This window comes from Vespula pensylvanica, chromosome 2 (assembly GCF_014466175.1).
Source record: "Vespula pensylvanica isolate Volc-1 chromosome 2, ASM1446617v1, whole genome shotgun sequence".
Classification (NCBI taxonomy): Eukaryota; Metazoa; Arthropoda; class Insecta; order Hymenoptera; family Vespidae; genus Vespula; species Vespula pensylvanica.
This window is the reverse complement of record NC_057686.1, coordinates 13,236,094-13,263,593: the sequence shown is the minus strand read 5'-3', so window position 1 is coordinate 13,263,593 and position 27,500 is coordinate 13,236,094. Positions and strand designations below refer to the sequence as shown.

Sequence of the window (27,500 nt, the reverse complement as noted above, 5' to 3'; positions counted from 1 at the left end):
CCGCACACGTATTTCTATCAGAAACGCGTTGTGCACTAGCAAAAAGTAAGAAACGTGTACGCGGAATCACCCTGTACAGGTTTCAACATGACATACGTACGTATTCTGTCTCTTTCTCCTTCTCATTCTCTTTCGGTCTCAGTCTCACTCTCACTCTCACTTTGCTAGCTATCTCTTCGCGCCACGTCAAAGTTAGTGCTTCGACGGACGCGGTGAGTTACTCGCATCTTGCATCCAACTTCACTTTCACTCACAAACGTACGAAACTTCCCTTTGACCGACAGCTCGCGAGATATCGTTCTAGAACCGTCGGTCTGTCGAATTCGTCGCTGAGCTCGTATCTCGATGCTTTGAACTTCGGGCCACTTTGAGGCCGAAGCTCGTATATTATTTACATGGTCGATGCAACGCGCGACGTTTTCTCAACTTTTATCGTGATAAATCATCAAAGTCGTGCGCGCACGATCACTGCAGCTAATCCAATTCGTCCCGAGTAACGAACGAATAGCAAAAGAGCCGAACAGGGAGGAGGAGGAGGAAGAGGAGGAGGGGAGGAGGAGGAGGAGGAGGAAAGGGGATCGATGGCTCGTCCGTCTTTATCATTTTCCCATTAAGAATAGCGGCTTGAGGGTAGCTACACGTCGAGTTCGCGGCACGAGCTGCGCTTTATCTTGTAAAAAATGTAAGATTCTACCGATCATCGTGTCCACGTTTGAAAAATTTATTTTCTATCTTGAATCAGTCTCCATGACGACGGAGAATCGATCGGGTTATAAGAGGGAGAGGGTTGAAATGATTCTTCCTCGCTCCTTCCGTCGAAAGTTTCCCGACGTTGAAAGCGTTGTCATTTTAATGGCTTCTGCTTCTTCAAAGAAGCGTGTACCTTCAAAGAGAGTATACGCTCGTGTAGACACATCGGTCTCGTACAAGCGATGGACATGTCGGGGTGGACACGTTGATACTATTAAGGATTAATGTAAGTAAATTTCCTGGAAGATACGAGAAGCGTTGTCGTTACCGAGGATGGTCGTTTATTGTAGTAGGAAGGAGACGATGGCACCTGTCTGTTTCTTATCCTAGCAACCCTATTGGAATTTCTTGCGTATCAACGTATCCATGTCTCGTCCGGATGTAGTTCGTCTTGCAATTACGCGACTATTAATGAAAGCAGGCGCAGGAAATTGATTAATTAAGGCGCGATTCGATAGTCGTGGCTTCTTTACCTTTTCAGTCTCCTCGCTCTCGTTCTCCTAACTTTGATCTTGCGATTATATTAGATTTTCTGGCAACTCTCGAGGAAGGTGAAATACCGTCTTAACGTCGTTAGCCGATGTACAAGCGTGACGTGAAAAGCGGCAAGCAATGAAATCTTCGACGTGACACTTAGTTAAATAAATAAAGTACGATCTCGCGTTAAGCGAAAATCGGACGATCGGAGATTCGAAAACGTTAAATATCTTTTTTTTCGACAGTTTAGAACGGAATGTCGTCGATTCAATCGTTTCGATTAAGCAATAAGATGCAGTGCTTCTGTGAAATCGCGACTTTCGTGGAAGAGGAAAAGGGGAGGATAGAGAAGGAGGAAGGAGGTAGAGGGAGGAGGGACTCGAAGCGAAGGAAAAATCCATACGTCCGATTTGATCGAAAGCTTTTATCAGTGAGTGCCCATTGGTTGTGAAATGCAACGGAGAAGAGGCAATGGATGGTTAGGGATAAAGGGTGGAAGGTGATTGGGTGGGTGGTAACGGCGGTGGTACGGATCGAGGACAACGAAGTCAACGCTTATATATCCGTACCAAGCCGTGACTCCTGGCACGAGAGGAACTGATGGCAAGGTAGAGTTGGGCCAACAGAAGGAGAATGGGAAAACAGATAAAGAGCTCGGCACGGTGCGACCCTTCGAAGACACGACGAAGATAAATGACATAATATCGTGCAGGACCGGCCGATCATTGTCGTGGAACGAAATCGAGTTAAGTTGGAGCAGTGTCACGAGGCAATTGATCTCCTTTTCGTCCTGTCTTTCTCTCTCTCTCTCTCTCTCTCTCTCTCTCTCTCTCTCTCTCTCTCTATCTATCTATCTCTAATTCTAGTTCTTCTCTTTGGATGCTTCGTTACGCGAAGCGACAATGAAATCGGCTTGATCCTCATCGCGAAGCCAAAGAAGAGAAAGAGAGGGATGACAAGGAGATTGGTTTCGTGTGCCTTGAGTAGGCTCGTACTTATTCTTGTACAGGCTGCTACAAAAACTAGAAGCTCCAAGATGGACGAAGTTTCCTCGAAAACGTAGCTCCGATTACAAGCCATCTTTCGATCGTTGGTTCAGTTAACTCGAAATAAAAAGAGAGGAAGACAGGAAATTTCTTCGCGTCTTGAGAGACGACTTGTGCATCAACGGACTCGCAAGAAACATAAAATAAATTAGAATCCATCTCCAGCGTCTACTAATTTCTTCGTAATTAGTTCGACGGTGGATCGAGATAACCGTTCGAGATAGGCGTTCGTCGTAAAAGTTAGCGTCGGTCTTCGCTACGGGCGGTTACGTAAAAGCTTGACTTCGTCGAAGCTTCCTGAAAGATCCTGTATATACTGGGAGAGAAGGGGAATAATCTAATTCCTTTTGCTCGACGGTGTTTACTTCCGTCTCCGGTGCCACTTGTTTTCCTCTTGGGACGACGACGTTGAATTTTCATTACTTCACGAGAGCAGAAGGTGAGTTACATTTAAATGTCGAACCTCTGAAGAGAAAGAGCGATAGAAAGAGAGAGAAAAAGAAAGAGAAGGAGAGAGAGAGAGAGAGAGAGAGAGAGAGAGAGAGAAAGTGAATGCTTGAAAGGGAGAAAGAGAGAAAGGAAAACTCCCAAGGATGCCATATACGCGAAAACAAACTAGTGTCTCGATTCCACCAGAACGATCCGCTAGTGTCACTTTGGGAGAGAACGAAAACCGTTTAGCGTAGCCTCAATGAGCTTTGAGATGTCTTTCCCTTTTCCACGATTCTTAAGAATAATAAGCGTTTCGTAACTTTCTCAAACTTCGGCCGCAACTTTTTCCGTGATGTTGCAAAATTTAATACGAGGAAGTGAAAGCCCGCAAGATGGTACATGAAATATATTAATTGAAGTAACTTCGTAGAAAAGCGTGAGAGGTGGCGCTAAGGAAGGTATACCCCTCGTAAAATATCAGGAAAAATCGTAAATGCGTTCGCGACTGAAATATAGCATAGTAATCTTTATGAGGGGCTCTTACTTGTCCGTTGGTAACGAAGGGATGGTGCAATTTGCGTCCTCTTAACGACTTCTTATGCGTTTATTTATTTATGGCGTCCATACACAAATCAACGTCGTCTAGCCACGTCTCGTGAGACGCCAATAATTTTTCTACCCATTCCGAGCTATCCTCAGAGTTGTCTTCTTTTTGATCGTCTTCCAACGAGCCGAGATCGTTCAATTCATTGAATTCGATTAATTCCATTTCGAAAGACGAGGTAATCGCTGTCGAAAGAAGAGAAGGATCTGTCGAGCTTTCGAGACGAACTCAGGGCACCTTTCGTTTCACTAATTACGTACCGCTTTAATCGCACGACGCTATTTATTCGAGGCGCCGTGATCTTTGTCAGGATCGCGCAGTAAATCCCGCGCCTTCCGACACGCGTACCGGCCGTATCCTGCCGCTTGATTGCAAATTAGAGCGCAAACGTTCGCGCTAGCTTATCGACCAATACAATTACGGATTTCGGAGTTCAAGTAAGGTCAGAGAAGGGAAATCGTGCCAAAATGCCGTACGATTCATTAAAACGAATATCGAGCGTACGTGCTACGCTCATCGTTGCGACGTGGAAATTCTCTAACAACGAGTACCTTTAAATCCGATACAAATCCATTTTATTTTACTGGCCGCGTAAAATCGTTAAACATTTCTAGCATAGCGAGAGACGTTATTTTATTAAATACCGAACGGTTCGAAACAAGCGTTTCGTACGAACGTTTGCGGAACAAACGAACGACTTTTGATCGACGTAAAATCGATTTTAATCTTTCCTCGCGAGAGAGGCAAGATATTGCACGTTCGCGTTGCACGATGTTTTTTTTTACTTTCCTTAGCTTTCAAGTTTTTTTCAAACGATACTCTTATAAACATTGAAAAATAATCAAAGTACCGAGGAATCGTCGAGGAATGTACGATAAAATTTCAAAAGATCGGAAGTCATAAAGAAACGTTCCCTACGTGTCGTATGTACACCGTAAGGCACTTTGATAGTGCTATAATAAAAGCTGAAGCAAATCACTTAATGATACTATTTACATTTAACGTGCGCGTGCTCCGTAATTCCAGGGATTATTCATCGAATGGTATCGAACTCCGATCGCGTATCTACGATCTGCTTGGCGAGCTTCGACCGGTTTCTGAGATTTTTCTTGGGTCGAGCGATGTCGATGAGTTAATTCCGTTAAGTCGATCGACCGCTTAATGCGATTTAAATCCGCGAGCTCAAAGCGTAAACTTATATTTCAAGAAGGCGAGCGTAAATCGACGGACGATTTTCCCGCGGGCACGGGAAATCGGAAGGCGTTATTTCCGCAATAATTTCCGCGGGAGGTAATCGCTCAGAGCGAGGCATGAGAGACGAAAGACTGTGTATGGACGCGCGTTCGATAAATCTATCGAGAATTGAGGGGATAGTAGATAGCAGGGCGCTTCGTTGGCCCGACTGCAAAATTCAAATGGAACGTCTGGAATTCGCATTTTAAACCGCGACAGATATAGCAAGGTTCGGGGGGAGGTGGTGAGAGGGTGGATGGGGGTTAGAAAATAACAGCGTCACAACTCAAAATGAATTATAGAACGGTGCGAAATGCGCTTCCTATAAATTAAAGCGATCGCCGACGTATCGATAGAAGGATCGATAGCCATTTGATCTGGTTGGGGGATTTAAAACGTCAGCAGAAAACTGACTCGTCCGTTTTCTCTTGGTTAAAGGATTCTGATGCTCTAGATAGCGAACGAAAGAGAAAGTTTAGAAGAAAGGGAAGTGACATTCTTCTGCGGGGGATAATTTCGAGTAAGTAAGACGAATTTCCGTCGCGTTTAAGATCGCTCGATACGATCACGTATTAAGCGCAGGGTTCGTTAGAACGCGCGAGAACGAAGGAGTAGGAACGAAGAGAATAAAGAGCGAAGTCGAAGATAGAAGGAGAAAAGGAGAGGACGAGCCGCTTATTAAGTTAGTCGCGAGGATTCCTGAACGCGCGCGTACGCGGTCCGAGCAACATGCGAATTATACGATCCACATCGCGCGAAAGATTCAAGAGGACGACGTGGACTCGAGGACGCGAAGTTGCGCCGAGCGGAGCCAAGCCGCTCGGGGTGAAAGTAATAACAGTGAAACGCGCTCGCGCGGACAACGACGAGAGCGCGTATACGTGACTAGTACTTAAGCCATTTTTCGATACGACCGGTACTTAGCCGCACGCCGGCCTCTAGCTTGCTCTCTACCAGAGAAACTATCTTTGAGAGATGTGCTTCTCCTTCGTCCTTGGGAAAAGTCGAGGAGGTCGATGACGAGGAACGGACGACGAGCCGCTAAGAGATCGACGAGCGAAGAGAAAACTGAAAGAGAACGTCCCACCGAAAGGGGGTAATCGTGCAAAGAATCTTTCTCCTCTCTCTCGCTCGCTCTCTCTCTCTCTCTCTCTCTCTCTCTCTCTCTCTCTCTCTCTCTCTCTCTTCCTTTCTTCTTCTTCTAATTTCAAAGAAGGACCGCTTTATGAGAAGGACTCTGGGAATTATGAGCGAGAACTGTTAGAAAAACTTTCTTTCCTACCAACTTTATACGCGAAGATAAATTCGATAAGATTAGCGAGAATTTTCTAAAGATTGGAATTTTTTACACTTTTTCTTTCACTCCCTTACACATACACGCATACAAGATCCTTTTATTCTCGGTTCGATGAACGACAGGTTCGAGTACGTTTTTTAGAAAGCTTCCTCCTATTTTTCCAATCCTTCTTCGTCTTTCTTTTTATCATCCAAGTATACCGTCAAAACGGACACTGCTCGTTCATTCAGAATGACATTTTCAATAGCGAGGAATCGACTTTACCTCGCCACTGAGTTTAGGGTATCTCGACTAACGCATAAATTTGTGCTACAGCAAAGTCATTCCAGGATATAGACGGGTGTACTCAGCCGTGCGCGCGCGCATCAATGTACGTAGAGAAATATACCGAGAATACGTTGTGCGAAAGTTGGAGTGGAAAACGCACAACGTCGAAATATTTTCTTAGCCGGTCCATCCCGCATGCTGTTCCTTCTCATCCTTATATATGTCCACACGTGTGTATGTATGTACCTAGTACGTGTAGCGAAACGACGAAGCCTCGAAGTACTTCGAAACTTTTCGTGTCAGGTGGGTATGCACAGCACTCGAAGGTGCCTGCTAGAATTACGAGCGTTTTAGTCCCTTCGTAAGGGCGGCTAGCGTAGAATTCGCATCAGGTTAGATGATCAAAGCGCGTCGTAGGAGGATGAGAAAGCAAAAGGAAAAAATATTAAGAGAGAGACAGAGGCAGAGGCAGAGAGAGAGAGAGAGAGAGAGAGAGAGAGAGAGAGAGAGATTCAGGATGAAAAAGAAGAAGAAAAAGCATGACGAAAACGCTGCGTCGGGATGGACCGTAAAAGTGAAATGACTTATTATGTCATTACTCGAACATTTTTGAAAGAAAAGCTAGCGCGTGCGCTGCTTTTGTCGAATGGCCCAAAGATGGATACTACGAGGACGTTCTATTTCGTTGATCTTCTTCCTCTATCTTATTCTCTTTCTCCTTCTCTCTTGGTACAGACTTTGCTCGGTGAACTCGTGTCTCCAAGAGATAAGCCCTAATTTTTCATAAATTATTATTGGCCTATGGAACGACGTACTTTGAAAGTCACGTGTATTTTTGAAAATCTATGCCGAAGCAGAGCATCCAAGTACCTATTTCGGTGATACTTCAAAGCATATACATCGGGATGTATGCGAGTTTACATGCATTACATACATACGTACGTACATACGTGTGTGTCGTACTTCCTTGCGAGAAATGTCTCTGACAGATGGTCCACGTCCTAAGAAACGTCGGATCTATCTTCTACCCGATGTAACGTACGGCAGTGATTCATGCGATTCGTCTTTCGTAGAATATTATTTTCCTCAGTTTTATGTACTTTTTACTTGAGTCATAAATCAGTACGGAGTTATTAGAATCCCGATCCCCATTTCCGATTTTGCTTTCAACGAATTCCGAGATTTGTCGCGTACGATTTGTCGGTCACGGAATATCACAAAACATCGATTGCTTTTCACCCGAAAGCCCGCTACTTCGATTTGAAGAATCTGATAAAATACCTAGCGTAAATTGGTATGATCCACGATAACAAAGTAGGATGAATGGATATGTAATGGTTTATGAAAGTTTAGCCATAAACTGAGTGCAAAACCTTTCCAATAATCCATATTACAGAATAGTATAACATTGGTTTGATACAATGTCGTGAAACCGAAATTTTAGATTTTAATAAGCCTTTCCATTACCGGAGCGAAATAGGCTGTAAAAGAGCCTATAAAGTTTAACAATCTCTTTCGTACGTGAGTTTTATAACGGTTCGGAGCTTAATATCGGAAACGCACGTTCCGATCGATACCAAAAAGGGTTCCGTGCTTTTATCCGTTCGAGGCTGCGTGGTTAGGATGTGAAATCGATAATCCATAGGAGTCGATAAAAAAAGCATACTTACGCGTGATTTTTTAGTACATTCTCGACCATATGCGTCGCTACGGACCAAATAAAAACAGATCCATCGGAAGAGCCAGCAGCGATGTATTGGCCGTCGGGACTAAAAGCCGCTCGCGTCCAATCGAAAGCAACTTTGAAGCCGTCAGCGCTACGGTAAAAACAATCGAAGACATCGATTTTCTCAATAACTTTTCATTTGATGCGAGAGTACGATTACAATGTTTCACATATACGTAATTAGCAAAATTATTTAATCGTGTTCACGATTGGACTCACCTAAACGAACCAATAATTTTCTTCATTCGCAGATCGATAAGCTTGACGGTATCGTCTCGAACACAGCTAAGGAGATAGTTCGTATCTAAAAGGAAAAAGGAACGTAAACTTAGTTTATACCGTTGCATCGCAGACATAATCGAATCTACGGGAAGTCGCGATTTATTAATTATAAATCCAACGAACTAAGAGCCTCGTTCAAACACATTCTAAGACCAAACACTTTGCCGGCGAGTCGAAGAAGGACATTCCGTGTAATCCCATTTTATGATGTATAAATCTTTGGCGGTTGCGTTTGGAAACGTTTCGTCGAGTACATTCCTCTACGGGCGGAATATTGTACTTTAATGGGAGTATACATAATGTATTACGACGAATGATAAAGGAAAAGCATTAGAGCGATACGATGTAATCGAGCAGAATTTTAGAGTCGCTGCAATACCGTTTCATTCGGCTTCTATCCTCGTATTACTGAGATTAATGAAATGCGGGAGGACAATATATGTCTCTCGAAAGAGCTCTTCAATCAGCGCAGTGAATTCGCAGTTAAAATCGGTGCTTTGGGATACCGTCGAAAAGCAAGGTAATATTTCTGTGTGCTCGTTCCGTTGTAACGCGTGCGCGCGAGCTACACACTATCAAAAAATCTGATCCTTCGTGAAATACCATTTTGTTTCGGGAAATATTGATTGTCATTGAATATCGCTAACGTTTAAATCCTCTAGAAAATAGGTAGATACTGGTAGGTCATTCGAAAACGCAATTTTGAGGGAAGAAACCCATCACAGTGTGGAAATTGCACTTACCACGAGATAAATCCAATGACGTAACCTTCCCTTCGAGGAGAATGTCGTTTGAGCTAGATTCCGCTCTGGTGTCCCAAAATCTTATTCTTTGATCGAAATGACCGCTGATTATCGTCGATCCGGCGCCGTCCGACGTCACAAGATCGTTGCAACTCGAACCAGTAAATTTCGTTTCTATACCTATCAAAGCAATGCAATTTATACGTGAGCAGATAGAAATTATTTTCGAATCGAGACAGCGTGGAAATTACGGAGGAATTACAAGGACATATTGAAATAAAAATATATTGAAACGTTCCCGATGTCGTAAATCGGGCTCGTTAAGTCGTCGTTTTGTTATCAAAAAGCAAACCCTTCAAATAGGAAAATGATATCTTCCAATTTTGCGTTTTCAAATCTCTCGGCAGTCGTTTTCATCGATCCGCACGGTGAAATAACCGAGATTTCAAACTTAATTTACATCGGGAAATGACATTCGCGTCGCCTCATTTCTGTGAAACCCTTGGAAATCGCGAATAGTGAACGGAAACGGCCAACATCAAGACTGCAAACCGGATAAATTACGGTTTTTCCGCTTATAAGAGACTTTCTTGCAACGCTTCCGTCGTTCTCATGGCATCTTCTCTGCACAAGTTTCACTACGACGCGATCGTCGTACACACGAACATAAACATACACGTGCACATTTCGATTTTTATAGATACCTACCTATTTACCTACCTACGCGCAACGCGCGGATACAAGCTAAATCAAATGTAATTTCTCGTTCGATCGATCGTCCCGTCTAATCTGTTTTTACGACGTGCCATCGGTTTTTGCGAAAAAATTAGGTATTGTAAAAAAAAGAAGCAAGGTAGTATCGCTCGTAATGGAGTAGTGTGTATTAACGATCGGGATAGCGCCACGCAAAGAATATTTACATAAATTTTGTCACGCGAGGTGCGATGCGTGAAATTTGAAAAAATTAAATCTTCCGGGTTTTAAATCCGTTTATAGGCGAGTATGTATATAAGAAAAAAAGTGTACGTGTATATATTTAAAAAACAGAGAAAAAGAGAGAGAGAGAGAGAGAAAGAGAAAACGCCCTCGGTGTAATTTGCTTAAGTAAAAGCAAAGTCGGAGGACTTTTCTTCGTGTTAGCGTGTTTTACGCTCGATTTTCAATGAAAGGAAAATAATCAAAGGCTCTTTTCCTTTCGTAACGAATCTCTTTTCGATTAGTACCATTCTTCAATGCCTCTTCTGGCGAGTTTTCCTCTTCTAAAATAAATAGACGCTAATTCGGATTTCGAGGGTAACATGTGTCTACGAACATTTGGGAATAGCACTCCGCGTTGGGAGTTTGGAGTTGAAAATACGTTAAAGCGTCGAAACAAACACGAGCGACGAGGCAGTATACATAGGTTCCTGCCGGTAATAACATTTCTTTCCAAGTGTTCGCCAATGTGCAAGTGAATTGCCGTCGTTTCGTTTGCTCTCCGATGAAATTTTTTACAAGAAAAAGCAGAAGTTTACCCATCGAGTTAACGATGCCGAAGAATTATTGATGAAACACGAAAAGAGATGATGGGACATAGTCCAAAATCGTCGATAATGGACGATTAAAGATTAATGAAAATTCGAGGCGAACGTAGTTGAAAATTTTCGATCCACGTTAAATAATCCAAGATACATTCCATGCGGCTTAAGACGATCGCCCGAGTCATAATTCTTCCATTATTTGGAATAAGAACGTCGAGCAGAACGGATTACTAAAACAGCGGACAGAACGGATAAGATTACAAGACCAAATTAATTTCTATGTTAGCTAAGCATCTCAAGATATCTCAAGACGTAGTTTTACATGTAAGAAACGCTCTTCCATTTCCAAAAGGAGAGTACGATGTTGACTAGGACGAGAAAGGACTCGAGCCCTAAATGCACCAGCTGTTGGATTTACTGTGATAGACTTTCGTAGATGTCACCGTCAGTTTTCATGGTAATCTATTAAGTTCTAGAGAGAGAGAGAGAGAGAGAGAGAGAGAGAGAGAGAGAGAGAGAGAGAGAGAGAAGGAAGACAAAGATGTTACAGGAACGAAAACACAAACTCGTGAATGTATTGACCTCGTTTCAAAAAGTTCGAATATCATTTATAGAAAATCTATTAGAATCGACTATATCGGTGGAACGACGACACAAGGCCGAGAATTTCGCACTCGATGTGCTAACAGAGGCACGCGTAAATCCACGTCGTGTATTTTGTGGTCGACGGAACAGACTTCCCGACGTACGTAGCGTCGGTAATTAATCGAGCTTCTCGTTCCTGCGTGGCACGGTTCAGTCCGGAAGGCGTGCCACGCCGTTCTCAAAATTACACAGGACAGACCGAAGGGTGGAAAATAGCGCGTTAGAAAAGAGCCGATCCGCTTTAAGCTTCCTTTTTGTCTTAAAGCTCGCGAGCTAAACAATAATTCACGCTTAAACGCCCTTTCAGCGGAGCACTCCCATTGTCCGCTCCTTGCGTTCGGAGATTTATTTGAACGAAACTTTTGTACTTCTGTCTCTTTCTCTCCTTCCACTCCTTGCTCACCACCCATCTATTTCTCCTCCTCGCGTCTATCCTCTCTCTTTTTCTTGCCCCTTCGTTCTCTCTCTCTCTCTCTCTCTCTCTCTCTCTCTCTCTCTCTCTCTCTCTCTCGATAGTGCTACGTTCACTGTTTTTCTCGTCTGTACCGAGGATTTTTTACCGAAAGAGGAGTGGCTAGATAAAGTTGGCACGTATACGCATAAATTCGTAGTAGAACTAGTGACTATCTCGATATATTTGTTTTTTATTGTTGTTCGAGATTTAATATGCAAACTAATTATATACAACAGCCCGTTACGATTCCTGTGTATCGAGTTTGAAAAGTTTTTGAATCAATCGTGACTGTTTGACGTCTATTGTATTTCTCAACGGTTTATTTGTGTTAGCAGCATTCGGTGACTGGTGCTTTAACTTTTGGACGTTCGAAATTCCCGCCTATGTTGCTCACTGTTCACAACCATGATTGCACCTACCAATACCTCGTTTGCAATTAAGCTCGGTATTATAGGTTAAACGAAAAGTTATTATCATAGCGTAAATAGGAAAAATTAACGATTGAACGAGAAACAAGTTTAATGACGCTCGATTCTAGCGAAATCATTTCGATTCGATCGTTACAATGTCATATTTTGCATTAATTACTTATGGGACATATTCTTCACTGACATAGACAATTTTCCTTTTTTGTCTTTTCCATTTGTTTCATCATACTTTAATACGTCGTTTTTAATAATACCAATATCACCAAAATCAATGTGTCATTTATAAAATGTACAATACCGTCGGAAAGTCTAATCGATTCAACGCATAATCGATCATTCAAAAACGCTTGGTCAACAGAATTAATTTCTCGCGATGTGAGCAATTTTGAACGTGATGCGAGCATGGCAGTCGAGTCAGATGTAATTTGGGATCGAGACCCTGAGGCAATCCTTTCGGGGCGTAGTTTTGGCGATGGTCCGTCGCTATCGTTCTCGTGCAGTTACCAATCCTTTGTCAATAAAATCGTGGACACGACTAATCGAAGTTGCAGCGGTAACGTGTTTACTCTCGCGTAAATTGATATGTCGAAACGTGTTCTTCGAAAGACGATACCCTCTTAATGAGATTAGTCAGTGAACTCTCCATTGCCGTCCACTTGAAAATCTCGAATATATCATTTTCTCTGATTTGATTTACGCCTTCCTTAACGTTACCACTTTTTTTTTTTTATTTATCAAAGACAGTGGCTTGCTTGGGAAAAGACAAATATTATAATTCATTTCCTCCTCTTTGCCATCACCACTCGTGTTTTTTTCATCTTTAATGTCTTTCTCCTTCTTCGAGATAAAATCTACTCTTAGTATGGCCCGCATCCGAAAGAAAAATATAAGTTCTTATATATATATATATATATATATATATATATATGTATATTATATATACGATAGTATTCTTTTTGCCGCAATTCGTTATCGCAAACCACTTGTTGAGAGGAATAATTTCCGCGGAAAGGATTGTGCCAACTCCGTTTCTCTTCATTTTCATTACGTGCCGTTGTCGGAGAAAGATAAGGCGCGATTCTTTTGGATGCATCTTGGAATATTAGACACGAGAACTTTACTGTTCCTATTTATTGTAGAATTCATTAACAACGATTTGATATTACGCGACCAATAAAACGAGCGTGTGAAAGAAATCTCACATGAGAAAGACGGAAACGAACGAAGAATGTCTAAGTATATAGTTAAGTATTTTTATATCTCGAATTAACGCGTTTATTTAATTTATATCGTTTTAATTGGAAAACTTTTCTGTATATTCACCCTATCGAATTATTTACATATAGAAGGAAAATATAAGCGAGGCACATCTCATCCGTGAATGGATTTTCAATTTACCACGGGATCGGCCATTGTCTTTCGAGAAGAGGGGAAGACACAGCTTTAACGCCGTGGGAAATTGTCAATTCATTTTTTATCGCGAAGGCCTGCTTATCGCGATGGGATACCCGTTAAAAGCGTTGACGGATAAAGAGAATCGCCTTTAGGATATGAAGGAAAACGGTAGGATCTCGGTGTAAAGCGAAGGAAGGTTAAAGGGATAAAAAAAGATAGATAGATAGAAAGGAAGAGCGAGAGCGAGAGAGAGAGAGAGAGAGAGAGAGAGAGAGAGAGAGAGAGAAAGTTTGTCGGTTCGAAGGAAATCCGTTTTCTCGCGGATGGATCTTATCGAGTTAATTAACCTACGAGGACGAAAAAGTGGTCGACGAGGGATGAAGAATACGAAGGTGAATTGATTTTTATTCGATCCACATCATTAAAACAGCGAAGTTCGTTGATGATATACATCGTATGCATACTGAATAATTTTATACACGTTATATTTCACGTTTCAATCTATTGTAATGCTCACGTTATAAAACAAGTAATAGAAATAATGGGGTACCGCTGCAACGTGCATTATTTTTGCTTCAAAGATGGATATTCCGATATTCCTTCTTTCTTGGATTTTTTTTATTTTGTGTGTGTGTGTGTGTATGTGTGTGTGTGTCATTGTTACCAATATGTGAAAGCAAAAACTGTACAGAGAGAATTTTAGCGCCCGATAAGATACAAAAATTTTTCATTTTCATCGATGTATATAGATATAATATACATTCATCGAAACGATTCTACATGCAAGATATTGATCGAATTCGTGATGAATGCTTTTGTACGTGGTAAATAATCTAGTTCACGCCTTTATTCTAGAAAATTAAATTATTCGAGGAACATCAAAATGTTCCAACCGTAGAACAGACTATTCCAACTCTTTGATGCGGATTATTTGTATCGTATCGAACTGTCTCGCGGAAATCGGATTATTTGCTAAATCGATGGATTTTGTAGCAAAAACTGTGTGCAATGTTCGCGTTCATAAATTCAAATATAGACTGTTATGATTATCCGATGGAAAAGACAAATAACACATACGATTTCTTCAACTTACACGCCTTGTTACGTAGGTCCCAGATTTTGAGAGTACGATCGTGACTGCCCGAAACTACTTTTGAGGGTTCGCCAAGAAACTTGGCCGCCATCACCTTACCGCAATGACCCGTGAGCGTGTGCTGAAACAGAAATGATAAAAGCCCTTTTAGAGGAAACTCCGAGATTAGCGCGAAGTAATATTGGAAAACAGTGTTCTCGGCACGAGATCAAATCAGATTAATTTCTATCGGTCCAACGAGAAGGGACGAATGTGAGAGAGACAGAGAAAAAGAGAGAGAGAGAGAGAGAGAGAAAGAGAGAGAGAGAGAGAAAGAGAGAGAGAGAGAGTTCGACTATTTCGCGAGCAAAGATCCCCTTTATCGTCTCAAATAATTTAAAAGAAAGGTGTGGCATCGATGACCGACGAACGGAGAAAAGAGAAAGAGACCGATTATACGGTCGATATGAAGTAGTCGCCGTAGAAGAACTCTGCTAGCCGACGCTTTGTATTTGAAGTCTTTCTTTAAACTTTTGAAAGCGACTCGTTAGTTGGTGCACGGGCTTTCATAAGTTGGTTTTCCCCTTTCTACCGTCGACTTCAACTCGCTTGCAAGTATCGACGTGTTTGAAATGGGAAATGAACGTGGACCGTGCGACTCGCAAGCAGACCAGCTTTTATAAAGAAACGTTAGAACGTTATTCTTCTTGCGCGGCAAACGAGAGAACGTTATTTTTCAAGTTTTTTTCCTTCGGTCTGAATTCAATGACCCCGATATCCCCCTGAAGATTTTATCATTCATAAAGGAAACATTAAAATTATTTGATTTATCTATTTCTTTTTAATTTATCATATTACGTATCTGAGATTAATTGTATATTCAATTATAGGATTTTATTATTTTTTTCTTTCCTCGACTCGTAACCCATTGTATTATTCATTCATTCTTTCTCTTCTGTTTTCGTTGATTTTTTTTTTTTTGTTTTTTATTGTACCGGTTTTTAACGTATGTACCGGTCACACACGCACAGATATAAGCTTCTTATTTTTAATGTCAAACCGATGACAAAGAATCAGTAGCTAGATACATGCATACATACATACAAACGTACATACATCTCGACATATAAACGATCTCATAAACATGGAGGAACGGTTTACGGTACCGATCGATATCTCGATGACATATCGAATCGTCGTTGCGACGAGCATGCATGATATCGGACAGCGGCGTTCAACGTCGTGGCTGATATACGCATCGCGGTATTATCCCCACTCCTCTTTCATCCTCGTTTTAATAGCACATACGATGACACGCGTGTAATAAACGTCGCTCGCAGCATAGCATACGAACGTAAACATTTTAACGCGCGAAATTTGTCTGTCTCTTTGTTTCTTTCTTTATATGTCGCTTTTTCTCTCCTTCTTCATTTCGTTTTCTTCTCTTTAAATCACGTCAGCTCATAACGAGACAACGTTACTGGCGACGTCATTGATATTAATATCCCTGACCGCTTTACGAGTTAATAAATAATATCGGCGTCGGAAGCTCGTCGCGTCGGTACAATAATCTAACGATGCTTATACAGGCATGCCGGTGATTACATTTTCTAAGAGAATTTTTTTCTCTTACGACCTTAAACTTTTCAAATTTAAAACATTGAATGCATGCACACAGATACATAAATATACACACATAATCATGGATATGAAATAGTTCGACGTATCATATGTACAACCGATAACCGACAGACATATTTATGAGTCTATCAATTTTTCTGATAACACTGACGATAAACGGTGATTTAAGAAGACGAGAACGTATGCGCGAACTTAGAGCTAATGAAATTTCGATTCGATCGGATATATCAACGTTTCGATTCTCATTTTTCTAAAGTCGTCGTCGTCGTCGTCGTCGTCTTCTTCTTCTTCGTCGTCGTCGTTGTCGTCATCGTCGTCGTCGTTTAATGGACGATGAGTTCGAGCGCGACATCGACAAGAGAAAAGTAGTGGAAAGAGAGGAGCGAAGAAGGGTTTGGGGAGGGGAGAAGAAGGGAAAGGGAGTAGAAAACGAACGACTCGAGGGCTCTTCCGTGTAAGAGGGAGCTATGTTAAAAAGAAGACCGCCAATTTTAACGTGCACAACCGTAGTCGAGCTCTCGCGCTCTTGAAAAATGTCCTAATGTAAATTAATGGCCCGGAAGTTTGGCCGGAATGGCTTCACCATGAAAGAAACACAGGAGGAGAGAAAGAGAGGGTGGAAAGGTTAGCTTGCATCATTGAGAAAGAACTTTCCTCTCTTTCTTACATAGAAAAAAAAAGAAAAAAGGAAAGGGAGGACAGAGAGAGAGAGAAGGGACTCGAAGGGTACGTGCCATAATCTAATGTCTCGAAAAGTTGGTGGAAAGTGCGAGGGTGAATCCACCTTTAGCAGCGTACGTTAAACGGCCGAGTACACTCGCTTTTTTCAATCAACCTCTCTCCCTTTTCATTTTCTCCCTCTTTCTCTCCTTCTCTCTCTCTCTCTCTCTCTCTCTCTCTCTCTCTCTCTCCCCAATTTTTTTTTATTCTTCTACAAGAGGAAAAAGTTGGAATTTTTATATCGATGTCGAACTTTTCATTGAGTTTTCCTCTGGAAATTTTCCGTACCTCTATGGGCGTCGTGAATAACCATTAATCAATTCAAGTAGAATCTAGATCGTCGGATGAATGAATTCAGAACGTATATCAGAAGGAATTGATCGTAGTAAGAATGAGACGTTATCGAGCTAATATCTAAAAAATGTATATGCTTAGGAAAGCTTTTATCGGTGAGGTATCAAAAGTTTCAGGGTGAGTAAACGAGGATGTGAGTCAACGAAGGACATTCGATGAGATAAATTTGCTCCTGTATTTTTTTTTTCTTCCTTCATCCTCTTTGTAGGTAAAAGAGAGATTGACGAAGAAAGAAAGAGAGATAGGGAGCATTATAATGCTCGTAGGACGATGCAGCGTCCTTTTATTTCGCATCTACGCGTAGTGAGAGTCATCATTCTAGGAAGATACAGAGCGAGGTTTACGGAATACGCGGCTGATATCGTCGTTTTTATGAGTGAACCTGGCTGCGTGCACTAGCTCTCTTCTTCTCTTACGGAGCCGTCTTACGTTCGCAATAAAATCATAAACTCCTTCGTGGGTCCTACGATGCTCCATCGAGAGAGCGAATAGTCGTGCGTACGTTCCGGGCGCGCTTGCTGCGAGAACGCGGTTCATGAGAGAGAGAGAGAGAGAGAGAGAGAGAGAGAGAGAGAGAGAGAGAGAGAGAGAGAGAGAGAGAGAGAAAGAGTAATGGGGTGGGGACACGGGAGGAAGAATGGACGAGATCCTTCAAGTTGTACGGAGGTTCAATTAAAGACGGTAAAAAGCACGAAGGAGAGGAGCCGGTAACCTTCCTGGAAAACAACTAGCGACCTCCGTTTTATTGCTCGCCGTGTTTCGCTACGTTTTTAAAGAGCGCGTACGAGTGCGAGACTCTCTACCGAAAAGCACTACGACTATAAAACGGATGAGAGACAAAGGGAGAAAGAGAGAAAGGAAGAGAGAGAAAGAAAAAGAAAGAAGAAAAACTTAAATCGTTTATCCACACTTTACTCTAAACAAACCGAAACAAAACCGAAGCTTGCTTCTTAAAGGAGACGTATTACATAAAGTGAGATAAGAAAGAATTCTATTGCCAAGATTTTTTGTTCCTTTTCAACATTTCTATATTCAGACGGGTTGAGAAATGAAAAATTCAATCTTAGCAAATGACTCTTGTTTATTTGTTTATATCATGACTCTAGAATGCGCATAGTAGAGAAATGTAATAAACGTTTGGGTTGCGTCTCTTCAAAGAAACAAAAGTTGAATGCGGTATTATAATGAGAACACAGACAATGCTCTTGAAAGCATTCACTTCGTATAGCTTTCATTCATTATCTTATCAATAACACTTTAAAGTAAATTTTCATTTCTCGAACTCACTTAACGAAAATTTGTTGAAATTGTTACTAGAGTTGTCTCAAATAGTCGGTACTAATGTTTCTAAAGTTTCTTCAAATATATTCTTTCACATTTGCCTTTTCATATTTTGTTGTTTTTTTTTCCCATAAATAAAACGATGCGATATTACGGTAGAGACCGATCTTCGTGGTGACGGGGAAGGTAGCTATGGCGTCTACGGAGAAAAGTAGTACCTCGAAAGGTAGTAGGAGGACGTAAGCAAATGGGGTGTCGTTGGCTCGGCGTCGTCAATCGTTTACCGATACCTTCGTAGAAAGCGTCTCGCATCGTAGGACACGGGGAACATATATGCCCTGCGCAAAGCAATGTTTGCAGACAGTACGCATGTACATGTACCTGCACGCGAAGCGACGGTTTGCCTATATAAACGTTCTCATCGTTTTTCACTGCCACTTCGTTAGCGGAGACCGCAATCGCAACCGTTTTCCCTGAAGCGGAACACAACGATCGAGTGCACTCGCCCGCAGCTGCTGGACGCGGTTCGGGACGATTTATAATTACGTCCGATTGACAAAGACGTTTGCTTGTTTTACGAGGAAAGGAGCAATCGTTTCTTCTACTGTCAAGATCGAGAAAGAGGGAGAGAAAGAGAGAGAAAGAGAGAGAGAGAAAGAGAGAGAGAGAGAGAGAAACGGAGAACACAGACGTCGATCCAAACCGTCGTGACATTTCGCGATAAAATTTATTATAATTATCCGTGAGATAAACTACCGTTGCTAATTTAAGATCGTAGAAGAAATTAATACGCCTACCGTGATTAATACCAAGACACGTAAATTTTACGCGAAGTTAATAGCGCTCTTTCAAAACCGGTATATGATCCACGATCAGCGTTAGCGATCTTTTCCCGCGGACATGATTTTCTTATTTCTAGCGGCGTAATGATTATAACGACGATACTCTAGGATATTGATCGATAAGGAACAAAGAAGGAGTAGAGAGAATTTTTTTATAATTTCCCGACGTCGACGCCCGAAGTTGAATGGTATTATACGCGTTTTAGTACGCATGCGTGTCGTCGACTCTCGAGCTCGTACTGAAAACGCTTGTTGGACCATAGATAAACGAACGATGAGAAACATCCGTCGAATGGTATCATAACTTTATCGATATTACGGATTTTGCGAGAGTAATTCGAATATTCGCTCGGTGCTCATAACAATCGAATTTATCGTAACGTTCGTACCACGAGTGGCAATAATTTCGCGAGAATATACGAGTCGTTCGATAAGTGGAATAATCCAACTGGCCGGTTAAGCGAAACTAATAGAAACGAATATTACGATAGAACCGATAAAAATAGCTGCTGATTATCGCATTTGTGTTCGGGATGCATGCGTAACTGTTGTTGCTTTTTATACGAGGGATAATTGCGAGCCGCAGTACCTGTGAAAAGCTTTCGTCACTGACTGAATACGCGTACGAAAATCGCTCGAGGGTCACATTGAAACTCCAATTACCCCGATATATCGGCATTGGCTTGCTTTAGTTCCGTTTGATTTGGCCGAGTATAAACGCCGTTGTAGCGGCAACACATCGTCCGCCGAGCGTTCAGTCTAATTGCGAATCTATGATCTTCGGGGTAGCGGAACGATCGTTAAGTAGATACGTTTCATTGGACGAACACCCTACGATCTCGAGCATAGTCCTACCACGCGAATGCTCGGAGATGTTCGAGTATCCGATAGAAACGACGACCTCTTCCTCGAATGAGCTTGCTCGTTTCTCTTCATTTTTCTTACTAGCCGATGGATTTATCATTTACGATCCCATGCTTGTCTCGATTTCTCGGTACGCTTCTCTTCAGTATTTTCCCCGTTTATAAAAGAGAAATTCATTAAGCTAGGAAAGACGATCTTGTGCACGACGGCTCCGACTAGAGGACAATGACGAAGACGAAGACGAAGACGAAGACGAAGACGACGACGACGACGACAACGACGAGCTTGTTATTAATTTACTTTCGTGGAAATTGTTATTTGTGTTTCTACGATTTATAATAGCTACGATGGCGAAGAAGAGACAAGAGGATTAAGTTCCAACGTCTCTCTTTTTTCCCAAAGTTAAAGATAATTTCGAATCGTCGAAGCCGCGTGTACGAAATATGCAAAAAGTAGGTACTACGTACCTGCATCGAAAGGAAAAGTTTGCATGGAAGGGTTGGGCCGTGACACAAAGCTACTCGGAGGCTTTTATCGAAGAATACTTGGGTGCGACCCAAGTATTCAACCACTCGCCTCCTTCAACTCCTTTACCCAGAGTCTAGTCAACCTATATTTTCAAGGCTGCAACGTCGAGAAGGCGGAAAAGGCCATTTCCTCTTTCTCTCTTTCCCTTTCTTTCCAAGTTCCCCTTTTCGCGCGCACGAAACTGCACACATACACATATATACACATACACACCACACACACACCATAGGCGCTTTCTCTTTACGGCCTCTCTTTTCGCCGCACTGCGATTCTCACTTCGCTCTCGCTAACGCTTCGGGCTGTGGCTACATGCGCATACATACATTCATACGTAGATGCACACATACATACATGCATGTACGCACACACATAGACACACGCATATACACAAACACCATCTAGATTCGTGCTCGTTTCTCCCGTCTAGTTCATGCTTATACAGACATATACATCCACAAATGCGCACGCATAAGGATCTCCTCTCATGTGTTCTCCTGAATTAATTCGCTCGAAAGATAAAAAAAAAATCCTCCTGGCACCGGTGTGTATAATTAATCGCATTATCACGACGTTGTTCATTGTTACGTGTCTACCGCCACCGGAATTGCGCTATTAAAAGACTTGGATAAAATAACGCTGATGATTTTCACGAAATCGAAGAATTTGATGTGAGAGCGTGGATGAACACGACAGCCTCGTTAACATTGTGTTTCATTTTTCCATTCTCGGGAGCAAATCCATTTTCATGTTTTGTATTTCTGGTCAAATGTAACATCTAAATATTCATGCATACCTACGGCAATTGCTCCGGGTTACGGGTCGAGTTTGAACCTAAATCAACATCGCATTATTCTGTACAACGCAAGAATGATTTATTCTACGAGATTTTGCAGGTGGTAAAAAGAAACGAGAAAACGGTTTGGACTTACGTAAGATTAACTCCTACATTACGCAAGCATAGCAATTATGCGCGCATAATAGTGCTGCGTGCATCCAAGATAGCACGATAAAACAAGCTTGTTACGTTTGTTACGGCACAAATATTTATCCCGTACAATATGTGTGCGAGCGAGTTTTATTATAGCTCACGGCCAAAGTACTCATATGAACGGGGTAACATCAAGGAGTATCTCGAAACAGTTCGTTACGAGGAACGATCGAAGGTGTATTCTCTGTATAATTTCCTTTTTAATTTATTCTCGTTCTTTTTTCCGTTATCGTTTTCCATCTCCATCGTGTTTTCCAAGTTTTTGTCTACATATTCGTCTAAAAAAAAATGAGGATTATTTTTAGCATTCGTATACGTGCATAAATATTCCCGTGAGTATGAGAACGAGATAATATAATGTATGTATTAATGAATTTATTTTAATTACTCATGGGTTCGATGTACGCGTCGGCATCGTTGTTTCCTTTGTGTAATAACGAAAATAATGCTTGGCTTTCATAAGCTTTATTTTAATTCATTCCACGAACGCAGATCTTTTTAAATGATTTCATTATGGCATTCGAGTTTATCGATAATTTTATTCCTAGACATTTTTTAACTTTCATTTAGATTATTACTGCGATAGCAACCATTTTGTTAATGTGGAAGAGAATCGTGAAAGCGAGGTCGAACGTGTCGTTTACTGATTTAACATAATGAATAAGTCATAACTAAAAGAGGATATCAAAGGCAACAAAGAATTCCGGCGATAAATAAGGAGGAAGAGGAAGAAGGGAAGGATAATTCTCTGGCGCCTTGCGTTTTACAACGTGGCGTCTGGCGAGCATTGTACGGGTCGTGCAATAAGGAGAGAAGGAGAAGCAGAAAGTACGAGAGAGAGAGAGGGAGAGAGAGAGAGAGAGAGAGAGAACGAGAGAGGGAGGGAAAAAGAGAAAGACAGAGAAAACGTTCTAAAGACGACGAAGGAGCAAAGCTGTAAGAATAATTCGAATCGATATTCAATTAACGTCTTTAAAGACCTAATCGGTCCTTCGGTATCGTTCGGTATTCGTATTTAATTATCAAGCCTTTCGACATGGCACGAACTAGGGAGAAGTTAGAAAGGGAAAAGGAAGGAACTGCGAGACAAGATCTACCGACGCCTTCTTGTGATCTTCCGCCTTGAAATTCCGCTGCGGTTGTATGTGTGTGTGTTTATGTGTGCTTTTATATATATATATATATATATATATATATATATATATATATATCGAGCGATGTTACACGAACGAGCTAAGAAATGACATCATTTTCTCCATGATATCGTTCTTTAATTATGACCGATATATTACAGAATATCGTCGATGTACATATATCGAGAGTAAAGAAATGAAGCAACGATGGTTTATGATCTACCAATGCTGGACGAGGTTGCAAATAATCGAAAGGTGAATCGACGATAATTGCGAGGTATCGTGACTTTCGAACGATCTCCCTTTTCGAAGGGACGAAAGATAAAATACATTTCTTAGAGTTTGTTCCGCGGCAACGCACGAAGAGAGCGAGCGGTTAACTCGCCGCGGACGAACGGTAGGTCGACTGCTCTACGTACTTTGCAACGTATGTACATGTATGTACAATGTACATACATACGTACGTGTACGGTCCTCCTTCCCTCCTCCTTCACCTCGTTCTCTCTTTCTCTCTTTCTCTATTTCTTTCTCTCTCTTTCTTTCTCTCTCTCTCTCTCTCTCTCTCTCTCTCTCTCTCTCTTTCCGTCGACATCGCGAGAGAAGTTCGTTGACCGTCGAGCTCGCTTCGTCTCGCTCGGAGCCGCTCTGAACAGCGCTCTCTTTCTTCGAAGGCACTCTTCTACGGCCTTGGCGATTCAATGCCCGCACCAGATAACTCCCCTTCCAGATAATAGATTATTTCATACGTGTAACTAGTCGCTGCTAGTAGCAGCGAGTGCTTCGTCCTTCCTCCTCTCTCTTTTTCGTTCTCTCTTTCTCTCTCTCTCTCTCTATCTATCTATCTATCTATCTCTCCCTCTCTTTTTCTTTCTTTTCTCTCTTTTTCTCGTACCTGCCTCCCGCGATATCTTCCTACTTCTTCAGTTTGTTTCCGACTCGACACGCACACGTGTTGTGTGTACGCGCGCGCACAGGTAACGTTGTACGCTCATCCTCCTTCCTCCTTCCGATTCTTCTCTTCCTTTATCATCGAGCTCGCAGCGGTGCGTGCACGCGCACGCGCACCTTCGCGAGAGCATGTTCGTATGCTACGTTACCTGCCGGCTTATACGACGACGATACCCGGAACGATCCTCTTCTTATCGGAACTGCACACGTACCACGCGTAAGTTAGACGAGATCTATGTCTGTCTCTCCCTCTCTCTTTCTCTTTCTCTTTCTCTTCCTCTTTCTCTCTCTCTCTCTCTCTCTTTCTCTATCTTTCTCTCTCTGGATTTTCACTACAAATTTAGATAAAATTCGTCGATTCTAGCAACTCCTCGTAAGATACAGAATAAACAACTAGAGATTCTAATTACGTGCACGCGCTAGTTTGCGAGTTCGATGTCCGCTTTTCACGCGACGAACTCCAAGAGTGAAACGAACGCTCTCGTTCTCGATACCCTGCGATTCCCTCGAGCATTGTTCATTTCGTGAAGAGAAAATGAGTTATACTTTTCGTTGAGAACTATGAAAAAATAAAGAGAGAGAGAGAGAAGGAGAGAGAATGAATGAGGGTGTTTGAGGTAGATTGGTAAAGCAAATATTACGTATGGTGATACATCGCGTGAGTGTAAGGACAATTAACGTTCGATCGATAAGCAACGTTTCCCCTTACAAAAGAAAAAACCACGTCGGACTAGTTTTTTCTTTTCTCAGTTCTCCTTTTCTCCTTTCTATCTCTTCCTTTTTTCTTTTTTTCTTTCTTTCCATGAGCTGTTCTTATTTTTTTATTTTGTTCATTTTGTTTCAGAAGAAATAATCGGTCGATATCAGCCAACTCGTGCAGCTATTGGAAACTTCTTAAAAGTTTTCACGTTGAAATTCCAACCGCGGGTAACACCAAACTAGGAAAACTTCCGTTTCGTTGTTGTAAACGCGAATGGCGTGAAAATAGTTCGCTAAGCTAAATACACGCGATGTACGTTACTTCTTTATCTTTCTTCCTCTCTCTCTCTCTCTCTCTTTTCTTCTTTCTCTTTTAATCTCATTTTCTTCGGTATAAAGATAGTCCTATCAAGGAACATAAATCATCATCGATAAATTTCTTTTAATCGTCCAACTTTACACGATACAACATCCCTCTCCTGTTTTACCTAGAAGATCATTTATATCAACGGCGTGTATAAACAGACAAAGCTGATGGTACTCATCTTCTTCAGAGTTGACGACAACAACGACAACAACGAAATACGCAAGCTTCACGTTCGCTTTATTCTCTCTGCGACGAATTCCCAAGTAACGCTGATGTCGAGCGTGCGTGAATCGCTGTCGTGCAATCTACGATTACGAGTATAATAAATTTTGCTTGACATGGCTTAGCGAGAGAGTAGGACTTCATTGATAGGACAATGACATTCCTCTTTACACCTACGTTGAGGTTCTTTAAAAAGAACAAGCCACGTGTCAACGACAAGCTTCACTCTTTTATTTCTTTTATTTATCTTTTCTTTTCATAGATATACTCGAAAAAGCAACGGTACGTATTCGACTTAGAATTGGTTCCGTTTCGAGAAAAAAAGAAAAAGAGAGACAGAGTGAAAAAAGAAAGAGAAAGAAAAAGAAAAAGAAAGAGAGAGAGAGAGAGAGAATTCGTGCTCGATCGCTCTTCACTTTCTCCGGGGAAATGTAAAATTCGTCGATACCAACAGGATCGTGAAAAAGTAGGAAAGACGGGTCGCAAGAGAGATTCGCTAGCGACTTCTCGTTCGTTGTCCTCGTCGTGGCTGGATCTCTCGATACACATATAGGGTCGACATAATTGAAATTCCAGAGAATCGGAATTCTTTCGTGGCCCGATCTACCTTCTTGTCGTATCATCGCCGCGCGGAGGTCGTTGAGAAGTAGATGGAGTGCGGAAACCGCATGCCAGGGGCGTGATCGTCGTTGAGGAAAAACGTGGGTAATGCGGAAAAGCAGCAACTCGGCGGCACGATGTAGAAGGGCCGCGCTCCGACCTTAATGCAAATTCATTCGTGGATTGCACGATCGTGCGCATTCGCACACTATCCAAACTAAAAGAGAAGGAAAGAGAGAAAGAGAGAGAGAGAGAGAGAGAGAGAGAGAGAGAGTTTACAGAGATGCGAACCATTTTCTTTCAAACGTGAAACCGAGACCACAAACGAGCGAACAACCACAGTTTCGATGTTCTTTTCACCTTTATATCGAAATTTCTTCATTGATCGTTTGTGCGTTAATCGATCGAGATCAAAAGGTCGACGATTAAACGTGATCGTTCCAGGTCTCTTTTGCAGGTCTATCTTTCACCTAGGACATATGGCCGTACCGTTATTCTCAACCATTATCGTAGACCCATCATTCTTTCCTTTTTTCATCTTATATCCGAAAGAAATCGTAAAGACACGATTAAGCAGATTGATAATAAAGACACGATGTTAAGCGTCTTACACTATTCATTACAGACTTTTATCTCCTATTAGCACCGATTAATTATATCTCATGAAGTTATCGAATGATTCTGGACGAACAATGGAACGATTAATTTGACGGTGATATCGGCCACCTGAGTGCTCTATTTGTTGCGATACATACATATGCATCTATGTATTATATTTATGTATGTACGTAGGTGAAAATTATTCAACGAAAGGGAGGTTAGTTGTACGAGGAGCGTGTGCGTTCAGAGCGCTGGTGAAAATTGGCTTGGAGTAGTTTTAACGGCACCGACTATACATACGGTAATTTTACATTCATGGAGTGGGAGTCCAGGGACTCGGTCGATTCTGTAAGTTTTGCGGTAACCGAAAAATAGCTTTCGTGCCGACCACAGGAACGCAGGCATCTCGTATTTTTAAATGACAGGTATGAAGCGTTAATTAGACTAGAGAGCTCATCCGACGGTCGTTGACTTTAAATCGGCGTCGTCTAAAAGAAAGGGTCGTTGGTTAATATTTTTCGTTCGCGGGAACAACGATAATTATCAAGTAATTCTATTGCACTGACGTATACCCTTGATCAACGTTATTTTCTTAACGCCTGACTCGGTAACAATCTTGTTGATTACGAATTGGTATCTTGGCTCTCCGAGTTTCCAATTAAAATCAGCTATAATCAGACGGTTGCTAAAGAAAGTAAGAGAAGGAATAGAGGGTAAGAACGGGTAGAGCAGGCAATATTCCAATATTCTCTCCTTCGACGTCGAGCGTTTATACACAAAACGATATTCGAGGCGAGCCGGAGTTCGCGTTATACAGAAACATGCTAACGCTCGGGTGAGGCAGTCTCTTTGATAGAAAACACCTTTTCTCTCTCTCTCTCTCTCTCTCTCTCTCTCTCTCTCTCTCTCTCTCTCTCTCTCTCTCTCTAGGTTTGAAACCGTGCAAGGTGCAAAACGTTTCCGATCGAAGGCGCGTTAAAGGAAGGCGTGCTGGAAGAAGACGAAGTAGACGAGAAACTAGTAGAAAACGAGAGAGAGAGAAAGAGAAAAGAAGAAAAAGAGATAAAGAAGAGGTAAAGAAAAGGAGCAAAAGGGTGGAAAAATTTTGCGTCACGAACGAGCAGAGTCGTGAGCACGCGTATTATATGTACATACATACGTGTACGTTTCGAGAAAAGGAAGATAAGGAAAAGTACGTTAGTATCGGTGAAGACCGATCGTGGACAAACACACGTACGTTGTTGCGAGTATAACTGTTCTGCATTTCGGAACGACCTTTACGAGCAAGAATCTCCTCTCTCTCTCTCTCTCTCTCTCTCTCTCTCTCTCTCTCTCTCTCTCT

The 27,500-nt window shown here is 41.8% G+C and overlaps 1 protein-coding gene across 1 annotated transcript in view; it reads right to left on the bottom strand.

Moving 5' to 3' along the window:
* Positions 1-27,500, bottom strand: part of LOC122626904 (autophagy-related protein 16) — a 336,905-nt gene that overhangs the window by 8,127 nt on the left and 301,278 nt on the right. The window contains exons 9-12 of the mRNA XM_043807478.1: positions 14,393-14,513; positions 8,858-9,037; positions 8,052-8,136; positions 7,777-7,923 (exon numbers count right to left, since the gene is read on the bottom strand). Coding sequence (XP_043663413.1) covers positions 7,777-7,923; positions 8,052-8,136; positions 8,858-9,037; positions 14,393-14,513 — 533 coding nt within the window. The remainder of the gene's footprint in view (positions 1-7,776; positions 7,924-8,051; positions 8,137-8,857; positions 9,038-14,392; positions 14,514-27,500) is intronic.